Source organism: Rhinolophus hipposideros, assembly GCF_964194185.1.
Source record: "Rhinolophus hipposideros genome assembly, chromosome: 20".
NCBI classification, from domain to species: Eukaryota; Metazoa; Chordata; class Mammalia; order Chiroptera; family Rhinolophidae; genus Rhinolophus; species Rhinolophus hipposideros.
This window is the reverse complement of record NC_138066.1, coordinates 33752991-33780091: the sequence shown is the minus strand read 5'-3', so window position 1 is coordinate 33780091 and position 27101 is coordinate 33752991. Positions and strand designations below refer to the sequence as shown.

Sequence of the window (27101 nt, the reverse complement as noted above, 5' to 3'; positions counted from 1 at the left end):
GCCGCCGCGGAGAGGTCCGGCCCGAATATCCCTCCGCCTTCCTCCCTCCCTCTCTCTCCCTCCCTGCGAGCCGCCGTTCACTTACCGCCTCCCTTCCTTCTTTCTCCCTCCGCCACCAGAGCACCAGCCGCGCTCTGAGCTGCCCCCGGGGTCCCTCCCCCGCCGCCAGAGGAGCAGCTGCCGCCGCCGCCAGCAGAAAATTGGGAGGGAGGAAGGAAGGAAAGGAGGAAGGAAGGGAAGCCGGAGCGACTACCAAGAGGGAGCCGGTGAATGGGCTGGTGGTGACCCCCGCCCCCCACCCCACCCTCCCTTCCCACCCGACCCCCAACCCCCATCCCCAGTTAGAGCCGCCGCCCGAGAGGCCGGGCCGACGTCTTAGGAAGAGTCGCCGCCGCCACCTCCGCCATGGAGCTGATCACCATCCTCGAGAAGACCGTGTCTCCCGGTAGGACGCGAGGGCCGGGGGTCGGGCTGAGGTGATTGGGTGGGGGGGGAAGGGAAGCCCTGGTTCCTCTGACCCTGTCCCCTTTCCCACTTCTCCCCAGATCGGCTGGAACTGGAAGCGGCGCAGAAGTTCCTGGAACGTGCGGCCGTGGAGAACCTGGTGCGTGCCATCCCGCCGTCCCCCATCCCGCGGTCTCCCCATCCCCTGCGTGCGGGCCTTCCCGCCCTCCCGGAGGCCCAGGCCTCGGGAACCCACCCCGCCCCATCCCGTCCCCCTCCCCCCCACCCGGTCCAACCTAACCCCGCCATCGGGAAGCCGGTGGGTGTGTCCCGCCCCGGGCCCCTGCAGCTGGCCAATGGCGCGGCGCGCCGGGGTGACTGCTGTCCAATCGCCGCGCGGCCTGTGGGCGGCGGTGCAGCGGGAGGGAGAAAAAGGGAGGGAAGGGAAGTTAGGTTGCGCGGCGCTGCGTGTTCAGCGAGGGTGGGGGTGGGGGAGCCGGGCCTAGGGGCCATGTGGAAGCTCCGAGCCCAGCTGCCCTCCCTGTTCTGACTGGGGCCAGCTTCTCCTTCCTGTCCCGTGGCCCCTAGGATTTTCTCCACCTACTTCTCAGAGTTCTACCCTTTCCCATCTCCCTTGGTCTCTGCTCATGGCCAGGCCTGGCACCAGAATGCCTCTTGACCCATTCCGACAATATTTCTCCTTTTCCTTCCTTTCCCGGGGTATTTTTTTTCTTTCTTTTACTTGGATGAGTAAATACTTAATCTGCACCCACAACAGGCTGAGCTCATCCTTGAGATCGGAACTGTTTCCAGATGAAATCACAGAGAAAAGTTCCTCGTTTTAAATATTTTCAATTTAAGGGGTACAGAAAAAATGAATCTTAAGTCCACTAGAGACCGGACTTCTGCATAAAAATGTGGGGTGGATTGGTTGAAATAACCCATGTGCCAACAGTTTCTCTTTGGTGTTCCTCTCTCCTGTTGGGAGGATGGGGAGCAGAGGGAAGGGTGGAGGATTCTTGACATCTTTAAAGGTAATAGGTAGTAAATCTAAATAACACTGTAACCAAATGTGTTCTTTAGTGTTACCTAGGCAAATAAGCAAAAATAAAAAAAGTGACATCCTATTTTATACAAACTGATTTTTTTTTCTCCCTCTTTATGTGCTAGGTTTTACTAACCTTTTTTTCTTTAACTTTCCATAGAAAGGATTTTTTCATCTGAAAATATTTCCATTTGGGGCATATTCCTGTTTCTTTTAATTTGCAAAAACCTTTTTACCTTATTCCTAACATTACTTAGTGGTACATAATTAAAAAAACTTTTAAGATTTACCTTCTGTGATTGCAGAACTTGTTAATGGTAAGGAACTATCTACTTTCGGTTTTCCTGATAACTTTAGGAAAAGCTTTTAGACAGCTTTTTGCAAGGTAGAGGAGTGTTACATTTTTTAACAATGGGTATAGTTTTGGGGATCTGCATTACAAAAGATTATGCTGTTTAGAAATCCACTATTTTTAGTGGACAACTCAAGTCCAAAATGTATAGGAGACTTGAATGTTAACTGGTGGCTCTTAAATATAAAACCATTTTCCTTGACATTTTTATCTTTTCAATTTTCCCGTTTCTAAATGTTTGCCAATTATTTTCTTATGAATCTGCTTTTTTCATTGTTCACCTCTTGCTGAACACTTAACTAAAATACAGAGGACGGGCCTCCTAAGTCTATATTTTAGATTTATAATTATTTCCCTCTCATACAAGATTACCTGCTTTCATGAGATCAAAAGCCACCCTGAGTATCATTCCATTCGGACTAAGTTTTTTTAATTTAGAAAAATTTTTACACCCAATTGTAACATAATTCATTCAACAAATATTTGTCAAGTACTGTTCTAGGGACATAGAAAAACCCTCTGACTACCAGATTGTCAAACTTGCTTTAATTCTAGAGGAGCTAATGTGAAGAATAGGGCGCTAAGAATGATGATGGTAGGAAAATCTGTAACTGCTTGTTAAATGCTGAGGCTCCTTGAGTAGATGGATGACTTCTTCAATGTATTAAGTAACATTTTTATACGAGTCTTAAAGTTATTTTTGAGTTTTCTGAGTCGTTATGACATATCCTAAAAAATTTAGGTTTTCTCTGTTTTTGGTGTTCCATAAGCTATTCTCAGTTGGTGAAATTCTGAAGAGATAACTTTCATTCACTGATGCTGCTTCTTTTAACAGCCCACTTTCCTTGTGGAACTGTCCAGAGTGCTAGCAAATCCAGGAAACAGTCAGGTTGCCAGAGTTGCAGCTGGTCTACAAATCAAGAACTCTTTGACATCTAAAGATCCAGATATCAAGGCACAATATCAGCAGAGATGGCTTGCTATTGATGCTAATGCTCGACGGGAAGTCAAGAATTATGTAAGTAACTTTGCTCTCTTCGGTCGTATAGCCTAAGGAACAAGAAAAATCTTTTGTCAGTTTTTTTGTCATTTGCACGGCATAGAGTTATAATAGATTGCTGGGACCAAAACTTCACTTGATAAAAATTGTATTTGATTTAAATCTTTCTCAGTTCAGCTTGTCTATTCCCATTAATGGATCAGAATTGTTTTCAGATAACCGAGGTAGACTGTAGCAGTTTGGGAAACTAATTAGATGCCAGAATTTGTAGACTGTCTGGAGAATTAGAATAGTATACAAATTGACAGTTCCCAGAGTTGGGTTATAAGAATCACTTAAGGAATTTGTTATACGCATTTTCCAGCTCCCTCCAGAAATTCTGATTTGGAGTTTGAGGCTCAGGGATATTTTAAAAACTGTCTTCCCAAGCGATTCTCCCACAGTCAGCCAGCACCCCCAACTCTTGTTAAGCTTCTGCTGTAGATGATTCTCATTGTTTGGTGGTTTAGGCATGGTCCTATGTGTGGTCAGAAGGGGAATTAAATGATCTCTTGGGCTTTTCAAGCCTTAAGAGTTTGTGAAACAAGATTGGCGTTCGTGGTGCTTTTATATACTTAACAAATTATGAAAAACTATCTTTAGAAACATCTGGCTTTTGATCAAGGCATTTAGAGTAGGCTGGTGAATTTTGTGGAAGATTGAATGTCCCTTGTTAATCTGCATCATGGAGTTTCTGTGACTTTTTTTTTGTTGAATTAGAAATCCATGGTTCTAACTGCAGCAAAATACATGGACTGATGTGCTTTGCTTTTTTTTTTTTTTTTTTTTTTTTAATGGGATTCTTTAATGGCCTGTCTTACATGGATAAGGCACAAAGGGGGAGTAGTAAGTCAAGCATCTGTGCAGTCATCATTGGTCCTTGGTATTTGAGGGGAAACCAATGGGGGATTTCATGTATACTTGTACAGATAATGGTTACGTACATCATATTTGCTATTTCCTGATTCTGGTTGTGAACATAGGTAAATTAGTGCCTCTTTAGGCAGTAACTTTTCTTTCTAGTTATGTACCTCCTTCTCTCTCCAGTTTCGCATGGAGTTATCCATGATGGGGGGAACTAGGTTATGAAGGCAACTTATTTTCAATCTTCTTTGGAATACATAGAGCTATCTCTGTCTATATTGTTTGCCTATGTAGTAACATTCTAATCCTCCCTTTAGCAGTTTGGTATAAATGAAGGTTTTTCCATCAATCACTGCAAATCCTGCTGGTTATGCTGTAGTGCCCAAAATGAGATGGCATGATTAGAATTGTAATTGACTATTTTTTTTTTTTTTGGCACATCACTCTTAACATCAAAATTTTTCTAAAATTTGAATAAGAATTTATTAGGCATTGTTGAGCCCTTGTGCATGAAGAAAAAATTAGCAGTTATTTGGGCCTTTTTCCCATTTATAGCACACCTAGTAATTAGTACTTTTTCAGTACTAGTGGTTATTTCTTTTTTGAAATCTGAGTCTTGGATTGAGAGCTAGCTTATTTATTTCAGGTCATTGAGTATTACCATTAATATCAGCCCTAATTTAAAAAAATAACTTTCAGTACTTGGCAATTGTACTTTTGTAGCCCCTAAATCACCTCAAGTAATACTAATCTTCCAGAAGCGATTTAAAGGAAGAAAGATAAAAGTAGGTGGGATTCAGTACTCGCCACATATGTCCTAGGAGATGTGCAGTGTAGTATAAAGGCATCTTGGACTGGAATTCTTAGACGTGGGTAATACCTGTTCAGCCCCTGTCATTTTGGACAATTCATCTTGACCCTCCCCCCGCCTTAGGCTTTTGACATACCATTTTTATTAAAGTCCATTCTAGTTCTGGTAGCCCTAGAGAGCGAAACCTTCATTTAGAATCAGTCAGAACTGTTACTGGGTAGAGCTGTTGGGAGTGGGCGGGCCGGGATGATGATATTCTGTATAAGGGGGTAAGATGGGGAGTTCATTATTAGCTAGAAAGCAGGATGCTAAGTGACCTGACCCAGTCAGCAGAGCTGGCCTGAATATCTGACAGCTACTCTTTGTTCTGTATTCATGCCAGGAACGGTTAACTGTTTGCCTTTTAAGTGGACTGGTGATTCTTAGCTCATTGATTGAATTAGCTGATCATGGTAATGATTAACCCTGGGTCCATTGTGGCTTCATCCTTTATCTGTACCTGTGCCTTTACCCTTTACATAAATGTGTGTATGAATACCATTTCAAACAAGACGTGTTTAATGATAAATGGATCTCATTTTAATTGGCATATCGGACTAGTCCTTGGTATCTGTTGATGGTGGACAGAACAGTTCTCTGATTCTTGGACAAACAGAACAAATCTTTTCAGATTGGAAGTTAAATAGGAATTAGTTCTTATATATTGGTGACATCAGTAATTTTGTATCTGCATCTAGTGATATTACTTGACCAAAGCCTTTCTATGAAAGTCACCCAGAATACTAAATTGTCAATGACAGAAGGAAGGTTTGTTCCACATTTCACGAGTGGGAAGGTCTCTTCCTTCAATCAGATTACAGTGATCTACTGTGAATCAGACCCACTGGGATGTCCCAGAGGTGGCCTCATTCTACAATCCCACTTTTCTGTGCACAAAACATGGCTGTGAGCTTCCTTCCATTATTATACACCAAGGAGCAGAGAAGGCGAATTTTGTCATCTCCTCCACCTTTTAATTAATGCTATCGCCCTTCTAACTGCTGCTTTCCTACCTTGTGAACATTGAAGTGAGTTGAGGTATCTGGTTTTGAAGAGTTCCATTTGAAAGTAGGGGACGATTGGTTTTGTTCCTGGGGTCTGGGGCAAGGTGGATTGTTTTCGTGTTTGGTATTGAGGCTGGCTCCTTTTCAACAGTTGACTTGTACTGTATATGACTTTTTCTACTTGTCTGTGTTATAGAGAAAATTCAGAGACGGATATCAGAGGTGTTGTGGTAGGTAAAATGGGTTCAAATAGTATTAGAAATTGATATCTTTTGTCTTGTTTTTTGCAGGTTTTACAGACTTTGGGCACAGAAACTTACCGACCTAGTTCCGCCTCGCAGTGTGTGGCTGGGATTGCTTGCGCAGAGATCCCAGTAAACCAATGGCCAGAACTCATTCCTCAGCTGGTGGCCAATGTCACAAACCCCAACAGCACAGAGCACATGAAAGAGTCAACATTGGAAGCTATTGGTTACATTTGCCAAGACATAGTAAGTGCTGCCTGATATTATCTAACATGATTCCATCTAACTGTGGTCTGCATGGTATTAGGATTGTATTTACCATTCCAAGCTACCGCAGTGTGTTTTGAACATAGGACTGCTTTGTTAGACTTCTATATTTGGATAGTTAACTTACTCTCTCACATTGCTAATCATGCCCTAAAATTAAGAGACTCGAGGATCACAAACTCAAAATGGAAAGCCATGTGTTTGGAGAGGCATAGGTTCTAGACTTTTAAGGATACTCTCTGCCTTGGAGTACCCCTGACCTGATCCCCTTTCTCAAGATCATCAGTGTACCATGGGTGCTGTTTTATATTTTCATTGACTTTTTTACAGAAATATTTTGCCAGCTCTTGCTGTAGTTGTTGGTTTAGCCACTGGAGCCACAACACAGTATGTTAAATGCACACTTCCTAGGACTGTTCTTGTTGCTGAGGTTACCACTCTTGGTGTCTGTTTTGATACACAGACTTGAAGCAAAGAAGTCCATAGCACTTGACCTGGACTTGTACTCCCTAGATGTTCTGCCCAGGTGTTGATTGCTGGCCCTTATGTTCTACAGCTTTACTTCAGTTGGTACACATGGCCTGGGAAAAAACAGCAAGCTTCCATCTCCATTTGCACGGAAGGGGGAAAAAGCCAGCATTACCTCTTGCTTAGAGTCACTATGCTAAGAAGTCAGAGTTGAATTTGATGTGTTTACCTTGTTTTAGTTCAATTTTGGACTGTCAGACCCTGGGATATCTTGCAGGTGGTTTGTCCCTAGATGGAAATGTGTGGGAAAAGATCAGAGGAAGTCTGATCCTCACTCAAGTGGATTTTATACTTAAAAGGACTGCTGATTAGTCATGAGCTCATTATTATATTCACTGCACTTCTCTGCTCATTTCAGGACCCAGAGCAGCTACAGGATAAATCCAATGAGATTCTGACTGCCATAATCCAGGGGATGAGGAAAGAAGAGCCTAGTAATAATGTGAAACTAGCAGCTACTAATGCACTCCTGAACTCATTGGAGTTCACCAAAGCAAACTTTGACAAAGAGGTAAGTGCCTATTGACAAAAAGGTGTAGTAGGTTCAGGAGTGAGAATTAAAGGGTTTTTTTTTGTTTGTTTGTGTTTTCTAAGTTTATGATTTAGAAAGGACTATCTTGTTTAGAAAGGACTTCTTGTTTAGAAGTGTTTGATTCCGTTCTAGGTAAGATTTGTGTGAGATTTAGCCCTGGAATAGGTGTTTGCCTTTTCTAATCAGGCTTTTGGGAATAATGTGAGCTAAAGGATTTCTAAGCTGAGGTTTTTCCTTTTGCTACCCAAAGTGTGGGTATGCTTGTGGGACTTTTTAAAACAAAAGTTACAGAAATTGGGCTGTTTCCATATACCTCCTGAGGAAGGTGCTTTTCAAAATTAATATAGAAACCGTTTGTTTTGCCTGACAGTATACCCCCCTAGTTACTTATTTTTAGTTGTTAAAATACATACTAACATAAAATTGCGACCGATCTTTGGAACTTTTTCATCTTGTGAAACTGAAACTATATCCATTAAACAACACCCCTTTTTCCCCTTCCCAATTCCTGGCAACAACCTTTCTGCTTCCTGTTTCTATGATTACTTTCTGTGTTTCTGTGATTATTCTAGATAACTTATGTAAGTGGAATCAGTGTCTTTGTCTTTTTGTGGCTGGCTTAATTCACTTAACTATTGTCTTGGGTTTATGTATGTTGTAGCATGTCAGAATTTCCTCTTTTAAGGGAGATTAATAGTATCCCACTGTATGTATGTATGTATGTTTATCCATTTATGTGTTAGTGGGCATTTGGGTGGCTTCCTTCCGCCTTCTGTTATGAACAGTGCTGCTGCGAACGTGGGTGTACAAGTACATCTTTGAGACTCCGCTTTCAATTCTTTTGGATATACAGAGGATGCCAAAAAACGTATACACATTTTAAGAAAGGAAAAAACTATTACAATTGTAATACTCAATATATACCAATAACAAAAGATGAATACAAGTCATGTGTATACATTTTTTGGCACTTCCAGTATACTCAGAAGTGGAATTTCTGGATTATACGTGATCTGAAAGTATTTTTTTTTTTTGTATATATGTTTGTTGACACTTTAACTGGGCTTTTTGCTATTTCTTGGCCTAAGAGTGGACAAAGTAGGGTGGTCTAAGAAGCCAAAGCAAACTACAATTCTAATTGCTTAGAAAATGGGTTTCTTTTAGATTTCAAAAGACTTAGGACAGTAGCAAATAAAGTTCGTTATTCTGTTTTCCTGTATCTTACCACATTTATGTGTTTGCCACCTCCCAGGAAACCAATTTTGTCTCTGAAATAAAGCAGATACTTTTATTTTTAAGTCTCTTAAGTTTTAAATACAAAGAAAAAGATTTTTCTAATGTAGGTGGGGTTTGTTTTAACTAACCATCTTTTTTTAAACCCTGTTGCTTACATTTGCCTGTCTACTTCCTCCCTAAAGTCCTGTAAGTGAAGGTCATTTTGGGGATTAAAAGATTAGGGACCTCCTATGAGGGCAGGTCATATAGTAGACACTGGGGGCAAACTGTAGCACTTCATAGTGCCATTACTATGTCAAGGAAAAGCTGCTTGATTGATTGGTCCAGGGTTATGTGGGTCTCTGACGGAGTGAGAAGTTTTCTTGAGGGGATAGTCGAGCATTCTTCATATGTATGGTTTATACTCTTCTAATTCTCTTATTTTTGCAGTCCGAAAGGCACTTTATTATGCAGGTGGTCTGTGAAGCCACACAGTGTCCAGATACGAGGGTAAGTATGAGGTTACTGAAAAAAATCTGTCTTCATTATTCATAGGAAATGCCAACTCTAGCATAGTACTGAAATGTTGGAAATCAGGTGACTTCAGAAATTAGATTTGACTAATAAGAATTTTCTCCAACAAATTGGAGAAGAGGGAAGAACAGGTATTAGAAAGTTAACATTGTGGAAAACTGCTGTCCTCTTAAAAAAAGTTTTAGGGAGAAATAGTTTTTGTTAAGCCTTGCTTACTCAATTGCCGTAGTTTGTTATTCAAGTGATTCTTTTCCATTATAGTCATTGAAATAGTTTTGCTATTGCTGTAGCCTGAACCTTGACCCTTGAACCATGGGAGTAACGTCTGTTCTTGAGTGGTATTCGTTTTGTCCTGCCATGGCTTCCACAGGCACCTTTAATGAAAAAAAGAGAGAGAAGGCAAAGAAAAATAGGGATAGTGAAAAAATTGAAGGTAGAGATTGATTTTAGGGGTATGGTAACATTACCCAAATGTACCTTGCTTGACCCTTTAGGTTATTGACCCCTTTTGAGTGAAGTAGTTACTTAACCTTTATCAAATTGCTTTGTTAGTAAACTGAATGGTAAACCATTTAATCTGCCCTTTGCAAAAGGTACGAGTGGCTGCCTTACAGAATCTGGTGAAGATAATGTCCTTGTATTATCAGTACATGGAGACATATATGGGTCCCGCTCTTTTTGCAGTAAGTATTTCTATTTTATGTATTTGAACATGCAGCTAATTGCAAAGCCCATCATTCTTAGTTGCTGTTTTTGTCAGTTCTGTAATTTATTACTTAATATGATGAAAACAGGAAATTTCTTGAGTTCCAGTGTTAGGTTTCATATATTCATCAGTAGCATGCCAAGAAAGAAAGCTTGTGCTATCTCTGCTGGTAAAAAGAGTGTATTTTAAAAATTTGTTTCCTCTTTCTACCTTTCAGACCTAGGTTTCATAAATCTACATTTTTGAAACTTGAATGTCTGTGTTTAGAGGAAGGGTCTAACTTGAACCAGCACTTATTTGGGGCTTGGGGTGTCGTGTTTTTTTCCTCAAGATCACAATTGAAGCAATGAAAAGTGACATTGATGAAGTGGCCCTACAAGGAATAGAATTCTGGTCCAATGTCTGTGACGAGGAAATGGATTTGGCCATTGAGGCTTCAGAGGTGAGCGTGGGAGACTTGGTTTGAGGGGAGAGCTGTTCTGTGACTAGGCTTTGGAACGTATCTCCTTTATGGATATTATCCTCCTCTGGGAAAGCTTTGTTCTGACTGGACTTACAGGGTGTCTCCATTTGTAGAGATTTTGATTAGCCAAAATCCCTCATGAGGGAGACGTATCAGTAATGTGGCATCTCATGTTTTTCCCAGTCAGGCATGATTCTTTGTAAATGTTGATGTTGGCATTGTAAACACAAGAGGGCAGCAGGCAGTCATAGTTCAACGAGATGACATCTGGTTCTGAGTTATTTTCTTTTGGAATCCTAGTACAAGCATGGGATGTAAAATTGATAGTTAACTAACTCTGGTGAAGGAATTAGATACGTAGAAAGGGGTTGTTAGTTCTGCACTTGCAATCTTTAGATTCAAGCTTTGTTTCCAACCTTAACTGTCTTTATTTTAAAAGACACAATCTTATTTTTGGCATTCTTATGTAAACTTAGTACATCTCTTGATCCAAAGGTCACTTAGATAACAGCTTGTTAATATGAATTGAGCTTGTGAAAAAAGAGTAATTCTTAAGGTTCCCTTGGTCCTTTAAGTCCTAAAAGAGTCTCATTGAAGTAGACCAAAAAATGAGCGCCTCCAAAGATCACAGTGAATGTCACCGTTTGTTCCATATATTTCTGTACAGACTCCTGGGCAGCTCTCACTTTATGCCCTTAGTATCAGAGCTTGTTTGCTGCTCTCCAGAATTTGCTTTATGTTTGTCCTCAGGCAGCAGAACAAGGACGCCCCCCTGAGCACACCAGCAAGTTTTATGCTAAGGGAGCACTACAGTACCTGGTTCCAATCCTCACACAGACACTAACTAAACAGGTGAGTTACCTTCCAAGTCTAGCCAGGTAAGCTATGAAACCTTGTTAAGGGTTGGTTTGCTGGGGAACCATTTCCTTGAAGGAACTCAGCAAGTCTTCAACTAGTTGATGTTCTTTTATAGATGACTCGGGAACAACTGAGCTGGATCTGTAAGATACTCTAGACTCTGAGTTGTTTGTGAAGGAGAACTGGGTCTGAACATTTCAGTCTTGTTCGGGAATGAGCCGCACACACTGCTGATTCCTGAGTGCTACATTGTTCAAACTAGCAGAAGAGACATGCGCAATAAAAGTTGCAGTAAGAGAGAAGTGCTGGTTTTAGGCCACTGAAATATTTGCTAATATCTGGGATATTTTCATGAGTTCATGGTATATGTATACTTTTAAAATACTGACGGGGTTGGATAAAAGAGTTATTCGGATCCTAATGAGGGAATCCAACCCATGAAAGAAATCCATGGTCCTTAGTGATCGTTAACATCAATGAATCAGATTCGGGACAAAAGTAACAAGATTTCGTGAAGATGTGGGTCTAAGTAAATACAGAAATTCTTTTATAAGGAGTATATCTTGATTACCATTGTTCCTTTTGACTTTGTGCATTATAGTCTTCCTTGATGTGTTTGGAAAGATTTTTTCTTTCTGGTGTATGTAAAATATTACCAAAGAGCTGGCAGTGCTCTGAAGCAGCCATGCTGTAACCTTGAGCACTGCAAAGTGTCTCTGTACACAGGAATGTAATTTGTTTTTAGGAAAGTATATGACTCTTTCAATATAGCAATCTCAAAAGATAAGTTGAGATGTATTTGGTTTGAAATGGACTCGGTGTTCCCTTCAATTTTAATCTCATCTTTCCATTTTACAGTTGCTATTTTTTATCTTTTGACCTTAGTATCTATGCTTTTGCATATTTTGGGGTGTGCTTTTCTCATTTGGGAACAAATCATTCTTTAGGTATGTAATTATCTGAAACTACATCGGTATGCTGCATTAAATACTGTGTGTATGAGTGACCACAATAAGAAAAATTTACCTTGAATTCTAATTTTAGGGGAGCTCTGATTAGAATTGTTTAACTTTTGAAATGTTTGTTTAATTTTTGAAATTACTAGCACATCGGAGGCCCCCCTCATGTTTTCCTAGTCTGTAACTCGATAGATTTTTTTTTAATTCGTTTTTGAACTTATAGCTAGAATTATACAGCATATACGCTTTTGTTCTGCCTTTGTTGTGTATGTCCAGATCATCCTTATTGCATGCAGTTGATATTTGTTTCATTGTAGAGTACTGGAGAGGGCTCTTCCCTCCATCTGCATCCTTTTTAACAGAGGCTGTACTGTGATATATCTTTTGAAAGAGATTAAAATATAAAGATTTCATGTTTTATTTACATCCCCAAAGTTTAAGTTCTAATTACATTTGGGAATAGTTAGAACACTTTTTGAGTTAAAGTGATTCTTTGAACGAAAAAAAAAAACGAGTGCCACATTCTTTCTCCAGGATGAAAATGATGATGACGACGATTGGAACCCCTGCAAAGCAGCAGGGGTGTGCCTCATGCTTCTAGCCACCTGCTGTGAAGATGACATTGTTCCGCACGTCCTCCCCTTCATTAAAGAACACATCAAGAACCCTGATTGGCGGTACCGGGATGCGGCAGTGATGGCTTTTGGCTGTATCTTGGAAGGACCAGAGCCCAATCAACTCAAACCACTAGTTATACAGGTGAAACTGAGAGAGTTTGAGGGTGGAAAGTGAGACATTTATTGTTTGTTAAAGCTTTTTGTTTGAAAGTGTGCTTTTATTTTTAAAAAAAGCTGTAAGTTACCCACAAAGGTTATTTCTAGATAGCTATTTGCTGCCAATGAATGGTAAATTAACTTTTTAATTACAAAAGTCACATAGGACTTTTGAAAATTGCCAAAAAGGCCCGAAAAAGTCACCTACAATCCCATTGCCTGGGGATAACACTAACTCTAGGGATTTATTCTTGCAGCCTTTTTCTGTGTGTGCATATGTGCAACAGGGTGGAGATCTTACTGTGCAGCAGCTCACAGTGGCCCATGCGGGGATCGAACTGGCAACCTTAATGCTCCCAGCACCACGCTCTAACCAACTGAGCTAACTGGCCACCCCCTAACTTGTTTTTTCACTTACGCTGTATCATAAGCATTTCATTATTTTTCATGATGTGATTATTCTGTCCCCAGGACAAAAATGGTACCTAATGAAAACTCTTATGGAAATACTGTACTTATTTTGCTATTAAAAATGACAGGAGTTGTTAAAACAGTTTAGTACATAACTCAACCTTTTAAGATATAACCAGATACCATCACAGCTGCCTCTTGGGATCTGTAAGTACCGTAAAGACTGCTTGCTGAAAGCATTCATACCAAACTCTTAATAAAACTACATTGGGATTTGGTGAAGAGAGGAGGACTTTTAGCAAAACCATCTTGATGCTTTGAGATAAAACCTAACCACTAGAAATTCCTCTTCTGAGGTATTGATCTTTGCTTTGCTAATACCTGTTGTATTTTCAGGCTATGCCCACCCTAATAGAATTAATGAAAGACCCCAGTGTAGTTGTTCGGGATACAACTGCATGGACTGTGGGCAGAATTTGTGAACTGCTCCCGGAAGCGGCCATCAATGATGTCTACTTGACTCCCTTGCTGCAGTGTCTGATTGAGGGCCTCAGTGCTGAACCCAGAGTGGCTTCAAATGTGTGCTGGGTAAGGGGTTTTCTTCCTGGTGAGATAAGGGTCTTGCTGAGCCATGGGCAAGGAAGTTGGAGATGTGGGAGAGAAATGCGTCTGCCTCACTGGAAGGATTTTTTTTTTCAGAATAGCATCTCCTTTCTAATTTCTTCAATTAAAATGTGGGGGAGATGTCAACTGCATGAGCCAGTGGGAGCTGTTGACTCATGGTGACTGGTTTCTGAACCATTTAGAACAGTCACGCTAACCCAGGGGGAAAACGGTCTAGACTCAGTTTTCTTTCTTCAGTTGCTTGGGGACAAAAAATTTTGATTAAGGTAGAGAGTTGCTGGCTACAAAAAGTACCATTGCTGAGAATGGGGCAAGCGGGAAGGAAAGTAGGTGGTCTTAAGTGCTGAGTCAGTATGGCCTGGATGCAGTGCATTAGGGACATTTGGGGGTGGGGGAGGAAGCTCAAATAAGGAAGGAGTGGGGCTAAAAGCCTCTCTGTGATTAGAAAGAGAATTGAAGTAGCAGACATTTGTGGTAGGTGAAAGTACTCTGCTACTTAGAGTTGTGAGCAGATTTTTGGGCAGGATGAACAAAATATAAATTATTTAATTTTAAGGATACCTATGAAATTTGAAGTCTTGAGATGATGTTGAGGATTTGCTAGCATTGATTTGTTCTTATATCAGTTGGAAAGGAACATTGCCTGAGGTATCTTAAGAAAAAATGAGGTAGTCCTTGGTTGGGGTTCTTTTCAGCACTAATCTTAACTCTCTGGGTTTAAGGCTTTCTCTAGTCTGGCTGAAGCTGCTTATGAAGCTGCAGATGTAGCTGATGATCAGGAAGAACCAGCTACCTATTGCTTGTCTTCTTCTTTTGAACTCATAGTTCAAAAGCTCCTGGAGACCACAGACAGGTAAATGGTACCACGTAGAAAGGGGTGGTATCTTTGTATCCAGCTCCTTCTGCCTTCTGTGTAGGGGCTATCGAACCTGCCATAGACACATTGTGGCAGGAAGAAGGAATCTTCCAGTAGATTATTTGTTTAAAAAAGAGAAATGTAAATTAGAATTGTTCAGCTTACAATTAAAATTAGAAAATGGTAATTTCTAATTGACCAAGAGAGTCCATTGATTTTGCAGTGTCTCTATTTGATTATGGTATAAGAGAAATAGTAGCTTGTAATGAATTTAGTTGTCACATGAGATCATTGACTGCCATTTATGATATTGGAAGAAGAACTTGGCATTAGATACAGTTGTTTTGTAAATGAGCTTTGAAATTTAGTTTTAAGGGGTTATAAGTTGGGGACAGCCTTGAATTATTTTGGTTTTGTGTGAGCTATACGTAAAGCCACACTCAAAAGAACCTTTAAAGAAGACTGGGTATAAATTCTTCCAAGCTTATCTAGTTCATTTCCACTTCTCTGTTTACGATTGTATGTAAAGGCATCTGTTGCAGATGAAGGAAATTGGGGTATCTTTTTCTTAACTGTTCAGGCAACTTTTCAGTTGTCCACCTGCGTTCTTCATCATTTTAATCTAATTTTCCATATAATTTTAGCCCATTTCTAAAAGGGCCATTCTAAAGTTTAACCAGATTTGGAGACCATGTGAACAAAGCCATTGGCTCAGAGGTTGAAAATTTAGTTCCTGGTTGTATTGTGTTGCCAAATTCAAACCATGTTTGCAACCGTTTCAGTTTCTGGGTTCTTATTTTTGGTGAGACAATGTCTACATTATAACACCTTTGTCCTCTCTCAGATGGGACTTTAAGATTTTTGCTGTGTGTGCCTTATAGACCTGATGGACACCAGAACAACCTGAGGAGTTCTGCATATGAATCTCTGATGGAAATTGTAAAAAACAGTGCCAAGGATTGTTACCCTGCGGTTCAGAAAACTACCCTAGTCATCATGGAACGACTTCAGCAAGTGCTTCAGATGGAGGTGAGAATTAGGGCGTTTCTGGCTATATTGGTGGGCAGGGTGCAGTACTTCTATCGTTCTATTTTCAAGGCTAGTCTCGTTGGTTTATATATTTTCTCAGAAAGATATAAGGCTTATACAAAGAAAGAAATGTTGCAACTTAAAGTTTGCGTTGCTTGTCAGTTTACCCATACATTTGTATACTATATGCGTAAAAGTTTTTTATTTACTTACCTACATTAGCATCTGTAAAGATTATTTAATAGTCCTGGCAAACCCAGCAAAAATGGAAGCATTGAACCGGTGTAGAGCCCTTTTAGAAGGTGTTCATTTAGAACATGATGATCTTTTCTTTGTAGTCACATATCCAGAGCACATCGGACAGGATCCAGTTCAATGACCTTCAGTCTTTACTCTGCGCAACTCTTCAGGTATGATGGTGCCGTGTCACTTAATAGCTCCAGAGGAAAGAATCGTATCCCAGGATGACAAGTTCATGTACACACAGAAATCTGAAATGGTGTAGAAGATGCTGATCAGAAGCTCTTCTCAAAAAGCCTTGGTCTGGTCTGTGATTGATTGGCAGAGTAATTTCCCGTTTTCCTTTCTTCTCTGCCCATAAAGATGAAATTTGTCTTGCACAGTGTAGGGAAGCAAACAGTTTGGTTTGTGATGGTCCTCCCAGCTGTACAACTGTTTTATGTTGCAACTTTTAGTCTTTGGTTTTCATTGGGTTGTCCAGGTGTAGCCCATTCAGATTTGGTTCCCAGCTGTGGTTCACTCTACTGAAAATACAGCTTTGAGTTTTACCATCATCTTTGAAAAAACAGTTACTATTGGCCACTTTGTTATACTTGACATCATTTATAGTACCTAGTTTTCATAGTAGACTTTCTCAGAGGCTGGGATAATTAAAATGTCACTCCTCACTCATGACTGGAGTCATGCAGTGGCTGAGGAGGTATCTTCCTTTTTAACAAAGAACAGGAAAATCCTGGAACTTGTCTAAGGCTTTGGTAGGTACTAGATTTTATTTAGTATTGAGTAATGCTAACTAGGTCATCTTACCTGTGAACTCCCTTCTCTTTCGCATTCCAAACTTAATTTTTAAAAACATGGCTGTTAAGAGTGTTTCTTTATTCATCAGACAAATACAGAAATGATTCAGTAACATTAATTGAAACAAAAGATAAAGAGGGAAGTTTAAGGAATATTGAATTAGATTGACTTCATTTTATCAAGACTTTATTTGTTTTTAGATTTTATTGGGGAAGAGGAACAGGACTTTATTGGGGAACATTGTGTACTTCCAGGACATTTTTCCAAATCAGGTTGTTGTCCTTTGAGTCTTAGTTGTGGAGGGCACAGCTCAGCTCCAGGTCCAGTTGCTGTTGCTAGTTGCAGGGGGCACAGCCCACCATCCCTTGCGGGAGTCATACTGGCAACCTTGTGGTTGAGAGCCCACGCTCCAACTAATTGAGCCACCCGGGAGGCAGCTCAGCTCAAGGTGCCATGTTCAATCTTAGTTGTAGGGGGCGGAGCCCGCCATCCCTTGCGGGACTCGAGGAATAGAACCGGCAACCTTGTGGTTGAGAGCCCACTGGTCCATGTGGGAATGGAACCGGCAGCCTTCGGAGTTAGGACCATGGAGCTCTAACCGCCTGAGTCACCGGGCCGGCCCATCTTCTCATTCTCTTGACATCGTCTTTCACATCGTATTTCTCAGAGCAGAAGTTTTTAATTTTAATGAAGTCCAGATTATCTTTTTTTTTTTTTCCGTGGATCATGCCTATGGTGTTATAACTACCGCCTGAGCCACCGGGCCGGCCCCAAGACTTATTTCTTGACCACCATCTATAAATGAGTTAGGATATAGACAGGGTTTTTTTATTTGTTGGTTTGTTTGTTCTGTTTTTTAATGAGTAAGAACTCTAATATCACAAGTCCTTTAAAGCTGAAATAATAAGACTGGAATATGGAGGCTGCTTATTCCTCTGCTTCACCTAAGTGAAATGCAGAGGAGATGAATTTATAAATCTACAATCTATGAAAGTTTGTATCGTGTTTCTTCTGAATTGGGAAATAGAAGGGATATTAAAATGTATTTTTTGTTGCAAATGATTTATACTGTCAAAGCTTTTGAACATAAAAAGTATGTTTGGCCTTTCCAAAAAAGAAATTCAAGGGATTTCATTGATTTAAAAAAATAAAAATGTATAATGTTCTGATTTGAGGGTTTGGAATCAACAGATCCTGAACCCTTGTCTTGTACATTTGTACATTTTATAGAATGTTCTCCGGAAAGTACAACATCAAGATGCTTTGCAGATCTCTGATGTCGTCATGGCCTCCCTCTTAAGGATGTTCCAAAGCACAGCTGGGTCTGGGGGAGTGCAAGAGGATGCCCTAATGGCAGTTAGCACATTGGTGGAAGGTTGGTGAGCCAAAATTGGGCAGGGAATGTCTTTAGAATGCAAGAGTTGCAATGGCCATGAAGAAATTTTTGACTGCAGAAAGCTAGTCCTATTTTCTCATTTACTGGGGCACGAGTCAGTTCAAAGTTGGATTGAACATAAGTGTAAATTTGTGTATAACTGCCTTGCCATTCTTTAAAGTAAGTGGGGAGCCAGTTTGTAACTCAGATTGGCAACCTTTGGTGGGGGAGAAACTGTTATCTACCTCATGTTTATCAGGTTTCCTTTTCCTCTGAAAGTCTGCTTTATTGAGGTTTGGCTCCTACCAAGGATGGAGGAAGCAAAGGTTTCTATTTTCTTTCCTGGCACTTTGGTACCTCCTGGTTTGGGTTGTAATACATTGGACTCCGTTTGACACATGGTGCCTGCCTGGCATGGGATAGAATGAAACATTGAGGTGTAGGAATTCACGTTTTTCTGGTTGTTACATGTCTGACTATACAAAATTACTTTGGGGAAGTCATGTCTGACTTAAGACTCTTTGAAAGGTCGTTAAAAGCACATTAAAAGAGCACTTTAGAAACCTGGAATGCTTTTTCAGGGGTGGCCTGCCTGTAAGGTGTATTACTAAGGTCATTATCTGAGGACCATTCCCCTGAGGACAGACCTATTTCTGGCAACATGTGACCACCCTGATAGGGCACAGCAGTTCATTTTGGCTTCTGGAGTGGCTGCTTTGGATATGAAGCCCAGTGCGTTTCCTGACTGGCTTAAGTAAGTCCTTGATGGAATTATCTAGGGGCCCTGTTTTAAAGCTGGCTTCCAAAGAGGACATATTTATAAGCAGATGAAGATGAGGTAGACAAGAGGCAGTATTGCTAGCTCAGCCAATTCAAATTAACATTGGCATTCATTGAGGGCCATACCATACCACTTGTTGTGTGAGCCATGAACCACTCTGTGGAGATGTGACATTGTCTTCAGGGCATAAAAGTTAGGCCCTTCTAACAGTTATGAATTTGGCTCATCCAAGACAGCATTTAATGTCTTCATGGTAGATTCAGTAATTAATGTGCTCCATCCAACCTGTTGGGTGGAGTGAGTACATTTTAGGACAGCTAGGATGGTTATTTTTGCTCTCTTCTGTGATACCCTGTGGTGGTAATAGTTTGTTTCTTTACAGTGTTAGGTGGTGAATTCCTAAAATACATGGAGGCCTTTAAACCCTTCTTGGGCATTGGACTGAAAAATTATGCTGAGTACCAGGTAGGCTCTGCATTTCAAAATGAAGTTGACCCTTGAACAACATGGATTTTAACTGTGGCTGCCCTTGGCAGAATTTTTTCAATAAATATATTGGCAGGGCTCTTTTTTTTTTTTTTTTTAACTACCAATCCCTGGTGAATATTGTTTTTTCTGTCCTTTCCTAATATCTCTGATACTATGGTTCTCTTCCTGCTGTATTGGTTGTTAAAATAAACACATCTCAGAGAGGCAAGATTTTTTTGTTCTTTGTCTCTAAGTTCCAGTGATAAAGGACCAGCAGCTAGGTAAAAATAATGCTTTGCGCCTGCAGGCTGCCTTTTCTGTTTAAGAAATCATTTCCTTGATTCTTTGCAGGTTTGTTTGGCAGCTGTGGGCCTAGTAGGAGACTTGTGCCGTGCCCTGCAATCCAACATCTTACCTTTCTGTGATGAGGTGATGCAGCTCCTCCTGGAGAACTTGGGGGTGAGTGTCTACACACACAATCTAGTTTACCAGTATTTGAAGAAATCGTCGGTTGTAAAGATGGTTAAACATCAAGATCCGTGACAGGGAGCTTTAAGTTCCCAGGATGTTGGCTGTGGGCTTACGAAGAAGGGATTTGTTCGTTTTCACAAGACAATTCTAAAGTAAGACTATAAAGTTAAAGGAATGCATGCTCAATGCACGGAACTTGGGGAGGAAAAACCAATAAAATGCAAAGGAAAAATAAATATATAATCCCTAAATCCAGAGATAACCACTGTTCGTTTTTGTGTGTCCTTATGGGTCTATACCCAGTATATTAGTGTTGCTTATTATTTTAAAAAAAAATGTTTGGAGTATTTGTCAACAAAATTTGACTTTTGTTAATAATTGGCTTTTCCTATTTTTTCTTTGTCAGAATGAAAATGTCCACAGGTCTGTGAAACCACAGATTCTGTCTGTGTTTGGTGATATTGCCCTTGCTATTGGTGGAGAGTTCAAAAAATACCTAGAGGTTGTACTGAATACTCTTCAGCAGGCCTCCCAAGCGCAGGTGGACAAGGTAAGCTTAAAGCTATCTTTCAGTCTAGCCCTGACTGGAGGAGTGGGACTTGTGACAAACGTGCAACTAAAGGTGACAATATGATGGAGACTGTATTCTTTGTCTCTTACAGTCAGACTATGACATGGTGGATTATCTGAATGAGCTAAGGGAAGGCTGCTTGGAAGCCTATACCGGAATTGTCCAGGGATTGAAGGGAGACCAGGAGAACGTACACCGTTGAGTATAACACCCAATTGACTTAGTCCATTGTGCACTTAGTGAAATGGGCTGTGTCTTTCATTCTGTAGTTTGCTTGCAAACTAGCACCTATTGCTTAAAGAAAGGGGAGGAGGAGGAACAGTGCGCTAATGAAGAGAGAAGCTTTGGGGATAATACAGACTTTTATTATTTCTCCTCCCCCCTCCTCTGCTACTTTATCTCACATTTCTTGAGCATTGCAAGGGATGGGATATGGCAAGGCTGTTGGTGCTGTTTGCATCTGCACCAACCGTGACAGTGGCAGTTGACCACCCCTACTCTCCCTACCCCCCCCCCCCACGTTGTGCAACTAAATTGAAGGATTGAGGGAATCACATTTCCTCTCACCTGATGTTTCAATTATTGATTGGGAAATATTTGTACTTTACCCCTTTGATATCACAGCCTTGGAGGAAAGTTTCCATTTGTTCTTTCTATGTTACATCTGCTTATAAGAAGAGGAATATCTGCCTCTTGTGTTGACTTGAGAAATGATATCTCAATCTGAGCAAGAATAATTTGGTATAACTATCCAGCTCCTTTCCCAGCCTGACATCTGCCTGATGGTGTAGACAGTTTGGAACTTTTGAAATGGGGTATAATCCTGCCCGATGTGGGACAAGTTCATCAGACCCTGTCTTTCTTTTATAGCGGACGTGATGCTGGTACAACCCAGAGTAGAATTTATTCTGTCTTTCATTGACCACATTGCTGGAGATGAGGATCATACAGACGGAGTAGTAGCTTGTGCTGCTGGACTGATAGGGTAGGTTATACCCCGCTTCCAATAGCGGAATAGAACTTCTCGTGGAAAGTGAAAAGATGTATAATAAAGAATTTTTTAGAGTAGCCTGAATAATATAACCCATGGGTGTCCTGTTTTGAGTTCTCACAAATAATTCATTCAAGACTCTCTGTAGCCTCTTTCCAGACCCTCTAGATTTCTAATTTCTTCCACTAAACTTTTTATGAAGTGAGTTCTCAGGTATAGAAGCAGCATCAGGTCTGTGTCCATCCTGTATTTTAATGTTGGTCAACAAATTGGCTGTTTAGCCTTCTCCACTGAAGGTTTTTGAGGCATCATTAGAAGAAAAAACATTGGTCTTGAGCTCGAAGACCAACGTTATGGTTCTGATTTTACCGTGAATTAGCTATGGAATTACTTAGGTAAGTCATTCTGCTTCTTTAGACCTTGTTTTTTCCCATCTGTTGAGGTCAAGTGTTAATTTTAGAGATAAGTATCTAAAATTTTCTTTCAGTCTTTAAAAGGCAATACTAAGAAACCGATAGGTAGCTTAGCACTGGTTTAGAAGGCTCAGTACATGGTACAGAGACAAGAGCTCATTTTCACATGTGTTTGTTTTACACAGGGACTTGTGTACAGCATTTGGGAAGGATGTACTGAAATTAGTAGAAGCTAGGCCAATGATCCATGAACTGTTAACTGAAGGGCGGAGATCGAAGACTAACAAAGCAAAAACCCTTGCTACATGGGCAACAAAAGAACTGAGGAAACTGAAGAACCAAGCTTGGTAAGAGCTTGTCTCTACTACCTTCTTTCTTCTACTTTCTTGGGAAGGAGGGGCGTTTTATTTAGACTTAGTTCTGACAAGGGCTGCCTGTTGGTATTTTGTTTTGTACTCTTTCCCATATAAGTGTTTCTGAGCCAGGCCTTTGTTCCTAAGACTTGTACTAGTGGAAGGGTCAGGCAACCTCAGTCTTTCATGATGTAGAACAACTTATATAACTAGATTTCACTGAAGATTCCCCCCATCATTATGGTCCCTAGTAAAGTCATTGGGTAATGGCATTTTCTCATAATTTTCCACTTCCCCCCTCCTTCTTTCGCCTCCCCCCAACTCCGGTTCAAGCTGTTGTTTCTCAGTCTAGTGTAGGACACAGCTCCTGGGCCCTTGCTGGTATTATGAGCCTTGCACTCTCCCCGGCTGAGGCAGTCGGTCGCCAGTCAGCTCACGGCAACTCTCGCCAGCTGCCGGCCGCTCACAATGCTACCTGCCACTCATAGCAGCACACAGCAGCCCACGGCCACTCACTCTAGCTTCCAGCTGCTCCAGGCAGCACACATTAGCCCATGGCAGCACAGCAGCCCACACCGATCTCTAGCTGTTCACAGCAGCCCAACTCCAGGGAGAGCCATTGTTCACAATCTTAGCTGTAGAGGGTGCAGCTCACTGGCCCATGTGGGAATCGAACCAGCAACCTTGGTGTTCCAACCACCTGAGCCACCAGGATGGCCCCTATTTTCCACTTTCTATTTCCTTCTCCATGCCCTGTTTTCTTGTGCTTTTAGACATTGTGTTAGCTCTACAGAAGATATCCAAAGTCAGAGTTGTCTGATCCCTGCTTGGAAATGTAGTTTTAATTTCTTCTCACATACTCAATTATCTTACTTCACAGATCTCAATAAAATTGGCTATTTTGAGTTTTATTTTTTAACTTAGCCTCTCACCCTCTGATGTAGGTGCTAATGAGAGCAGGTAAATGGCACTTAGGAAGAGAAGAAACATAATCAGTCCTTGAAGAGCTGACAAATTCAGTTCAGGCCTATGAACACTTAATTGTAGGAATCAGAGGTGTTTGGGTCTATTGGCTATATGTGATCTCAGAGTTTGACCTTTTTTTCGTCTGTTTTTAGATCTGTTACCATTGGGATGATAACCTGAGACCCCCACTGGAAATCTCCAATCTTTTGAAAAACCCGGAAGTGAGGAGTGTGCACGGATGCTGAATGTTTGGGAATGAGAGGATGAGTGAGTGAGGCTTGAAAACACACCACATTGAAAATCCTGCCACAGCAGCAGCCGCAGCCGCCAACAGCAGCGCTGTTAGTGAGCTAAGTAAGCACTGACTTCGTAGGAAACCATAACGTCGGCCATCTTGGAAAAGAAAAATGATGGATTTACTTGCTTAAAAAAAAGAAAGCTATCTCTTCCCAGGAGAGGCTAGAACTAGCTTTTCTGTCTTTTGGCCGGTGTCAAGTGGGATGACTAGTTTGGGAGAGGAGGAGGGACTGGGTTCAGCTGTGGTGCTTTGTTGTAAAAGGCAGCCTGGCCTTTGCTACTGATACGAAAGAAGGAGCCTGGGTCTCAAGCCCACCTTTGGTGTACCTTAGCCACACGGTACTGTATGCGGTACTGTATGCGTGCCGGCTAAAAGGAGGGTGAGGGGTTCTTTACAGTCTGAGAATGAGTGTGTGTGAGTGAGGCGGTATCCACATTCTCAACTTCAAGTCACTGCAGTTTCTTTTTCCCAGAAAAAGCGAGGGTTAGACATTGCATTTCATAAAACTAACTGAAGTACCGAAGTTCTGTCTACTGATGCAGCACAAGAGATGTAAAAAAAAAAAAAAGAAAAAGAAAAAAAAAGGAAAGACGTTCTTTAGGTTGTTTTGTTTCGTTTTGTTTTAATTATCTTCTAGGGAAAACACTGACGAATGTTCAGAGCTCCCATCCTGATCTTTTCATCAAGGCGCCTTTCCTAATAATATGGTTCAACTGTGAATGTAGAAGTGGGGGGGAGGGGGGAGAAAAAGAAAACTCTGGAGTTAGAGCATATAGAAAAAATACAGTTGTTGCAAGTAAAGAATGCAAACTTTGAAAACAAGAAAGCCACAACCCAAACCAAAATTTAAACACTCAGAATTGGCAGCATAAAACTTCTTTTCTGACATGTATCGTGGCAGTCTGGACACCCCCAGAAAATTGTGCCAAAGAGTTTAGAAAACAAATATACAGTAAAAAGTAAACATACACAGAACAAACTTCAGGTAACTATTTTGGATTACAAACAAGGATAAATTTAATGTTTAAACAATCTGATAAAATAACCATTTGGAAACTGCTTGGCCTTCTGTTCTCTTTTATTTGATTGACTACAATGTGGTATTGGTCTCTTGCTGCACTTCAAAACCAACAAAACAAATATATATATAGACTAGAACTCTTAGGATGAAAGTGGCACTTGAAAAAGGTTATATTTTTCCACTGAAGTTGATGATTAATAAAATGGTGTCAAACATTCCTCTGGTCACACTCTTTAATATTTTTTTAAAAGTGTGATGGCTGTGATAACCATAAATCAGACTTAACTAATTTCCCTTTTACGAGGGAACAGGGCACCCTGAATTTGGGTTTCAGAATCTTTCAGCAATAAGGAGGGATGTCAATAAGCTTTGATTCTCTTGGTTTTGCAGTTATTAGGAGTCTTTGCTGGCATTTTGAATATGCTGCTTTCAAAAACACCAAGGAAGATTTTTTAAATGCTTCCTGGTATTTGGAGGATTAAAAAACAAGACCTTATATTCCCACTTTCATTTCCATTCTAGCAAAAAAAATAATGGGCTTAAGTTTTTCTCTTTGCCATTTTCCCCTCCCTGTCCAAACAGCCTTCCATTCACAAGTGGGATTGGCTCGATTTTTGCCCATCCATATGGCAGCATCTCTAATAGCTCTTGTACAGGGTATCAGATATTGTGCCTTTTGGTGCCAGGTTCAAAGTCAAGTGCCGATCTATGAACCAGTGTACAAAAAAATCCAGGTGTTTGAAGGAAAGACGCTCCATTGTGAATAAAGAGTTTGCACCAGCTCTTAAGCCCTACTAAGAAGAGACATAGCCCTCTAATGCCTTGTTTAAATTTTAGTTGTTCCTTGAGGGAGAGGGTGATATACTAACCATTCCTGGTAGATAGGGGTTGCTCAGGGCTTAGGGATGGGGCAGGAATATCGGGGAGAAAAAAATCTGATCATTCCTCAGTGCTACCCATTTCTGTCCTGTGTGGGCTGCTTAGCTAGACAGCAGGAGAATAAAGTACACCAAGAACCATGATGAAAATAAAACCTTTGCGTGTTTTGTTCCAGGGAAGCAGTTGACAAGTGCTGTTATTAATGCTTTCTCCCAGATCCATTCAATGATGGAGAGGAGGAAAATGGGCAGGTTGGATTTGTGGTCTTGGTGCCTCGCAGTTATTCTGCACTGGTTAATGCATTTAATCCTTTTTTCTAGTTACCTTTGGCTCGTGGGTTTTCCGTAGTCGGGGTATGTGTCCTTAATTGATTGTACCATCTAAGGCAACTGGATGCACAGTGCATTGTCCACTCTGTCTGGGCTTTTCCCACCCTAGTCTTGGCACATTACTTCAAGAATGTCGTTACCGTCTGCTTGGGAAGATGTCAGTGCAAATGTGAAGAAAATGGGCATCGGACTAGGCTTTGGTTTGCCACAAGTGGCAGCTGCCTATCTAAATTACATTTATTAATTTTGCTTTTCATTTTTTCAGTTCCCCTCAGCTCCCTTCTGTTGAAATGTTGAAATGTTGGCTGACAAGAGGCAACTGTAATATTGCCTTAGGGACTTGTGGAGAAAGGGGAATTGCTCAGTACAGTGTTTTCACTTTCAGAACCAAGTAATCTAATCACTCTTATATTTAAGAAGTGTGTTAGTCCGACTTTAAGAGATCCAAACTCCATCAGCTTTTGATAGCATCTTGGTTTTCGAAACAACTTCAGTCTGTAATTGGCATTCAGAATGCCCTTGGCATGCCAGTCTGTGATGGCATTAAAGACCTGTTAAAACACTTGAGCCCAACTTTATTAACCAAAACTGATACCACCACCTTTATCTTCTAAATAAAGTCCGCTTTATTTTTATTTTCAACCTTTTGCTGCTTCATTTTTGGTTCCAGATGGTGTCACCTCCTTGGAGGTGAAATGAATGGTTTGAAAGAAGCTGGAGTGTGTGGTGGCGGTGGTGGTAGACGTGTGTATGAGTTGGGGAGAGGAAAGAAATGGATTCTATACAGTGTAATGGGAAATAAATGAAAAATATTTCCTGCAAAAGTATTACACAGGAGATTTCCTATTTGGAGAGTGATTCTGAAGCTGCCAGAGATTGTCCCGTCTTGTGCATATTTTTCAGGCTTATGATCTGGGCTGTTTAATGGCTCATCCAGAGGTTGGCTTTTTACTTAGTTTGCAGTGTGTATTTAATTTCTACTTCCACTTTTGCCCCCAGAACTTGTGAGAACACTAACTTGGGATTTAAGAAATTGGGTCCTTTCCTTCACCATGCTGTTTATTAGCTTAGTGGCACCAGCAGGCTACTTGATGCACTTTTCTTAGTTTATGTTGGGCAAATAAAATGAGGGCTGACCTCCTGCCTTAGCCTCCATGTGGCCTTTTCACATTTTCTGAATGCACACCCCTGTCAGTAAGAAATTTAATCATGCATTCCCCCATGTGTTTATAAATTATCTACCTGTACTACTGTACCTGTATATTGTGTAATCATAAGACACAAAAATAGATATTAAAAAGCAATTATATGAAAAATATAAATAGAAGTTCTAATATTTTATTTCTATGCCAAATTTTGGAGATTACTGGGTAACTTGTAATTCTTATCGGACTGCATTAAATCCTGAATGCATTTGACCAAGAACATTTCTCCATTAAAGGTATACTTAGAGGAAAAGATGATACCAGTTCATTATCAAATGGCAGGGAGGGACTGCTCCCCCCATTTTTTTTTCCTTTTTGACAGTTCTCCATGTAATAATGCCCCA

General features: G+C 40.7%; 1 protein-coding gene across 2 annotated transcripts; it reads left to right on the top strand.

Moving 5' to 3' along the window:
- On the top strand, positions 1-26192 carry KPNB1 (karyopherin subunit beta 1; the record flags this gene model as incomplete). Of its 2 annotated transcripts, XM_081029366.1 has the most annotated exons (22): positions 1-445; positions 546-604; positions 2677-2859; positions 5889-6089; positions 6997-7149; positions 8836-8895; positions 9513-9602; positions 9957-10067; positions 10839-10940; positions 12440-12664; positions 13486-13677; positions 14436-14566; positions 15451-15598; positions 15937-16008; positions 17867-18011; positions 19175-19257; positions 19612-19719; positions 20138-20281; positions 20394-20499; positions 21173-21287; positions 21892-22053; positions 23178-26192. In XM_081029366.1, coding segments are annotated over exons 1-22 (2631 nt in total). In that variant the 5' UTR covers positions 1-405. The 2 variants fall into 2 exon arrangements, with proteins under 2 accessions (XP_080885492.1, XP_080885491.1); XM_081029365.1 differs by lacking the exon at positions 23178-26192 and having other exon boundaries at positions 66-445; positions 21892-22057.
- Between the last annotated feature and the right edge of the window lie 909 nt (positions 26193-27101).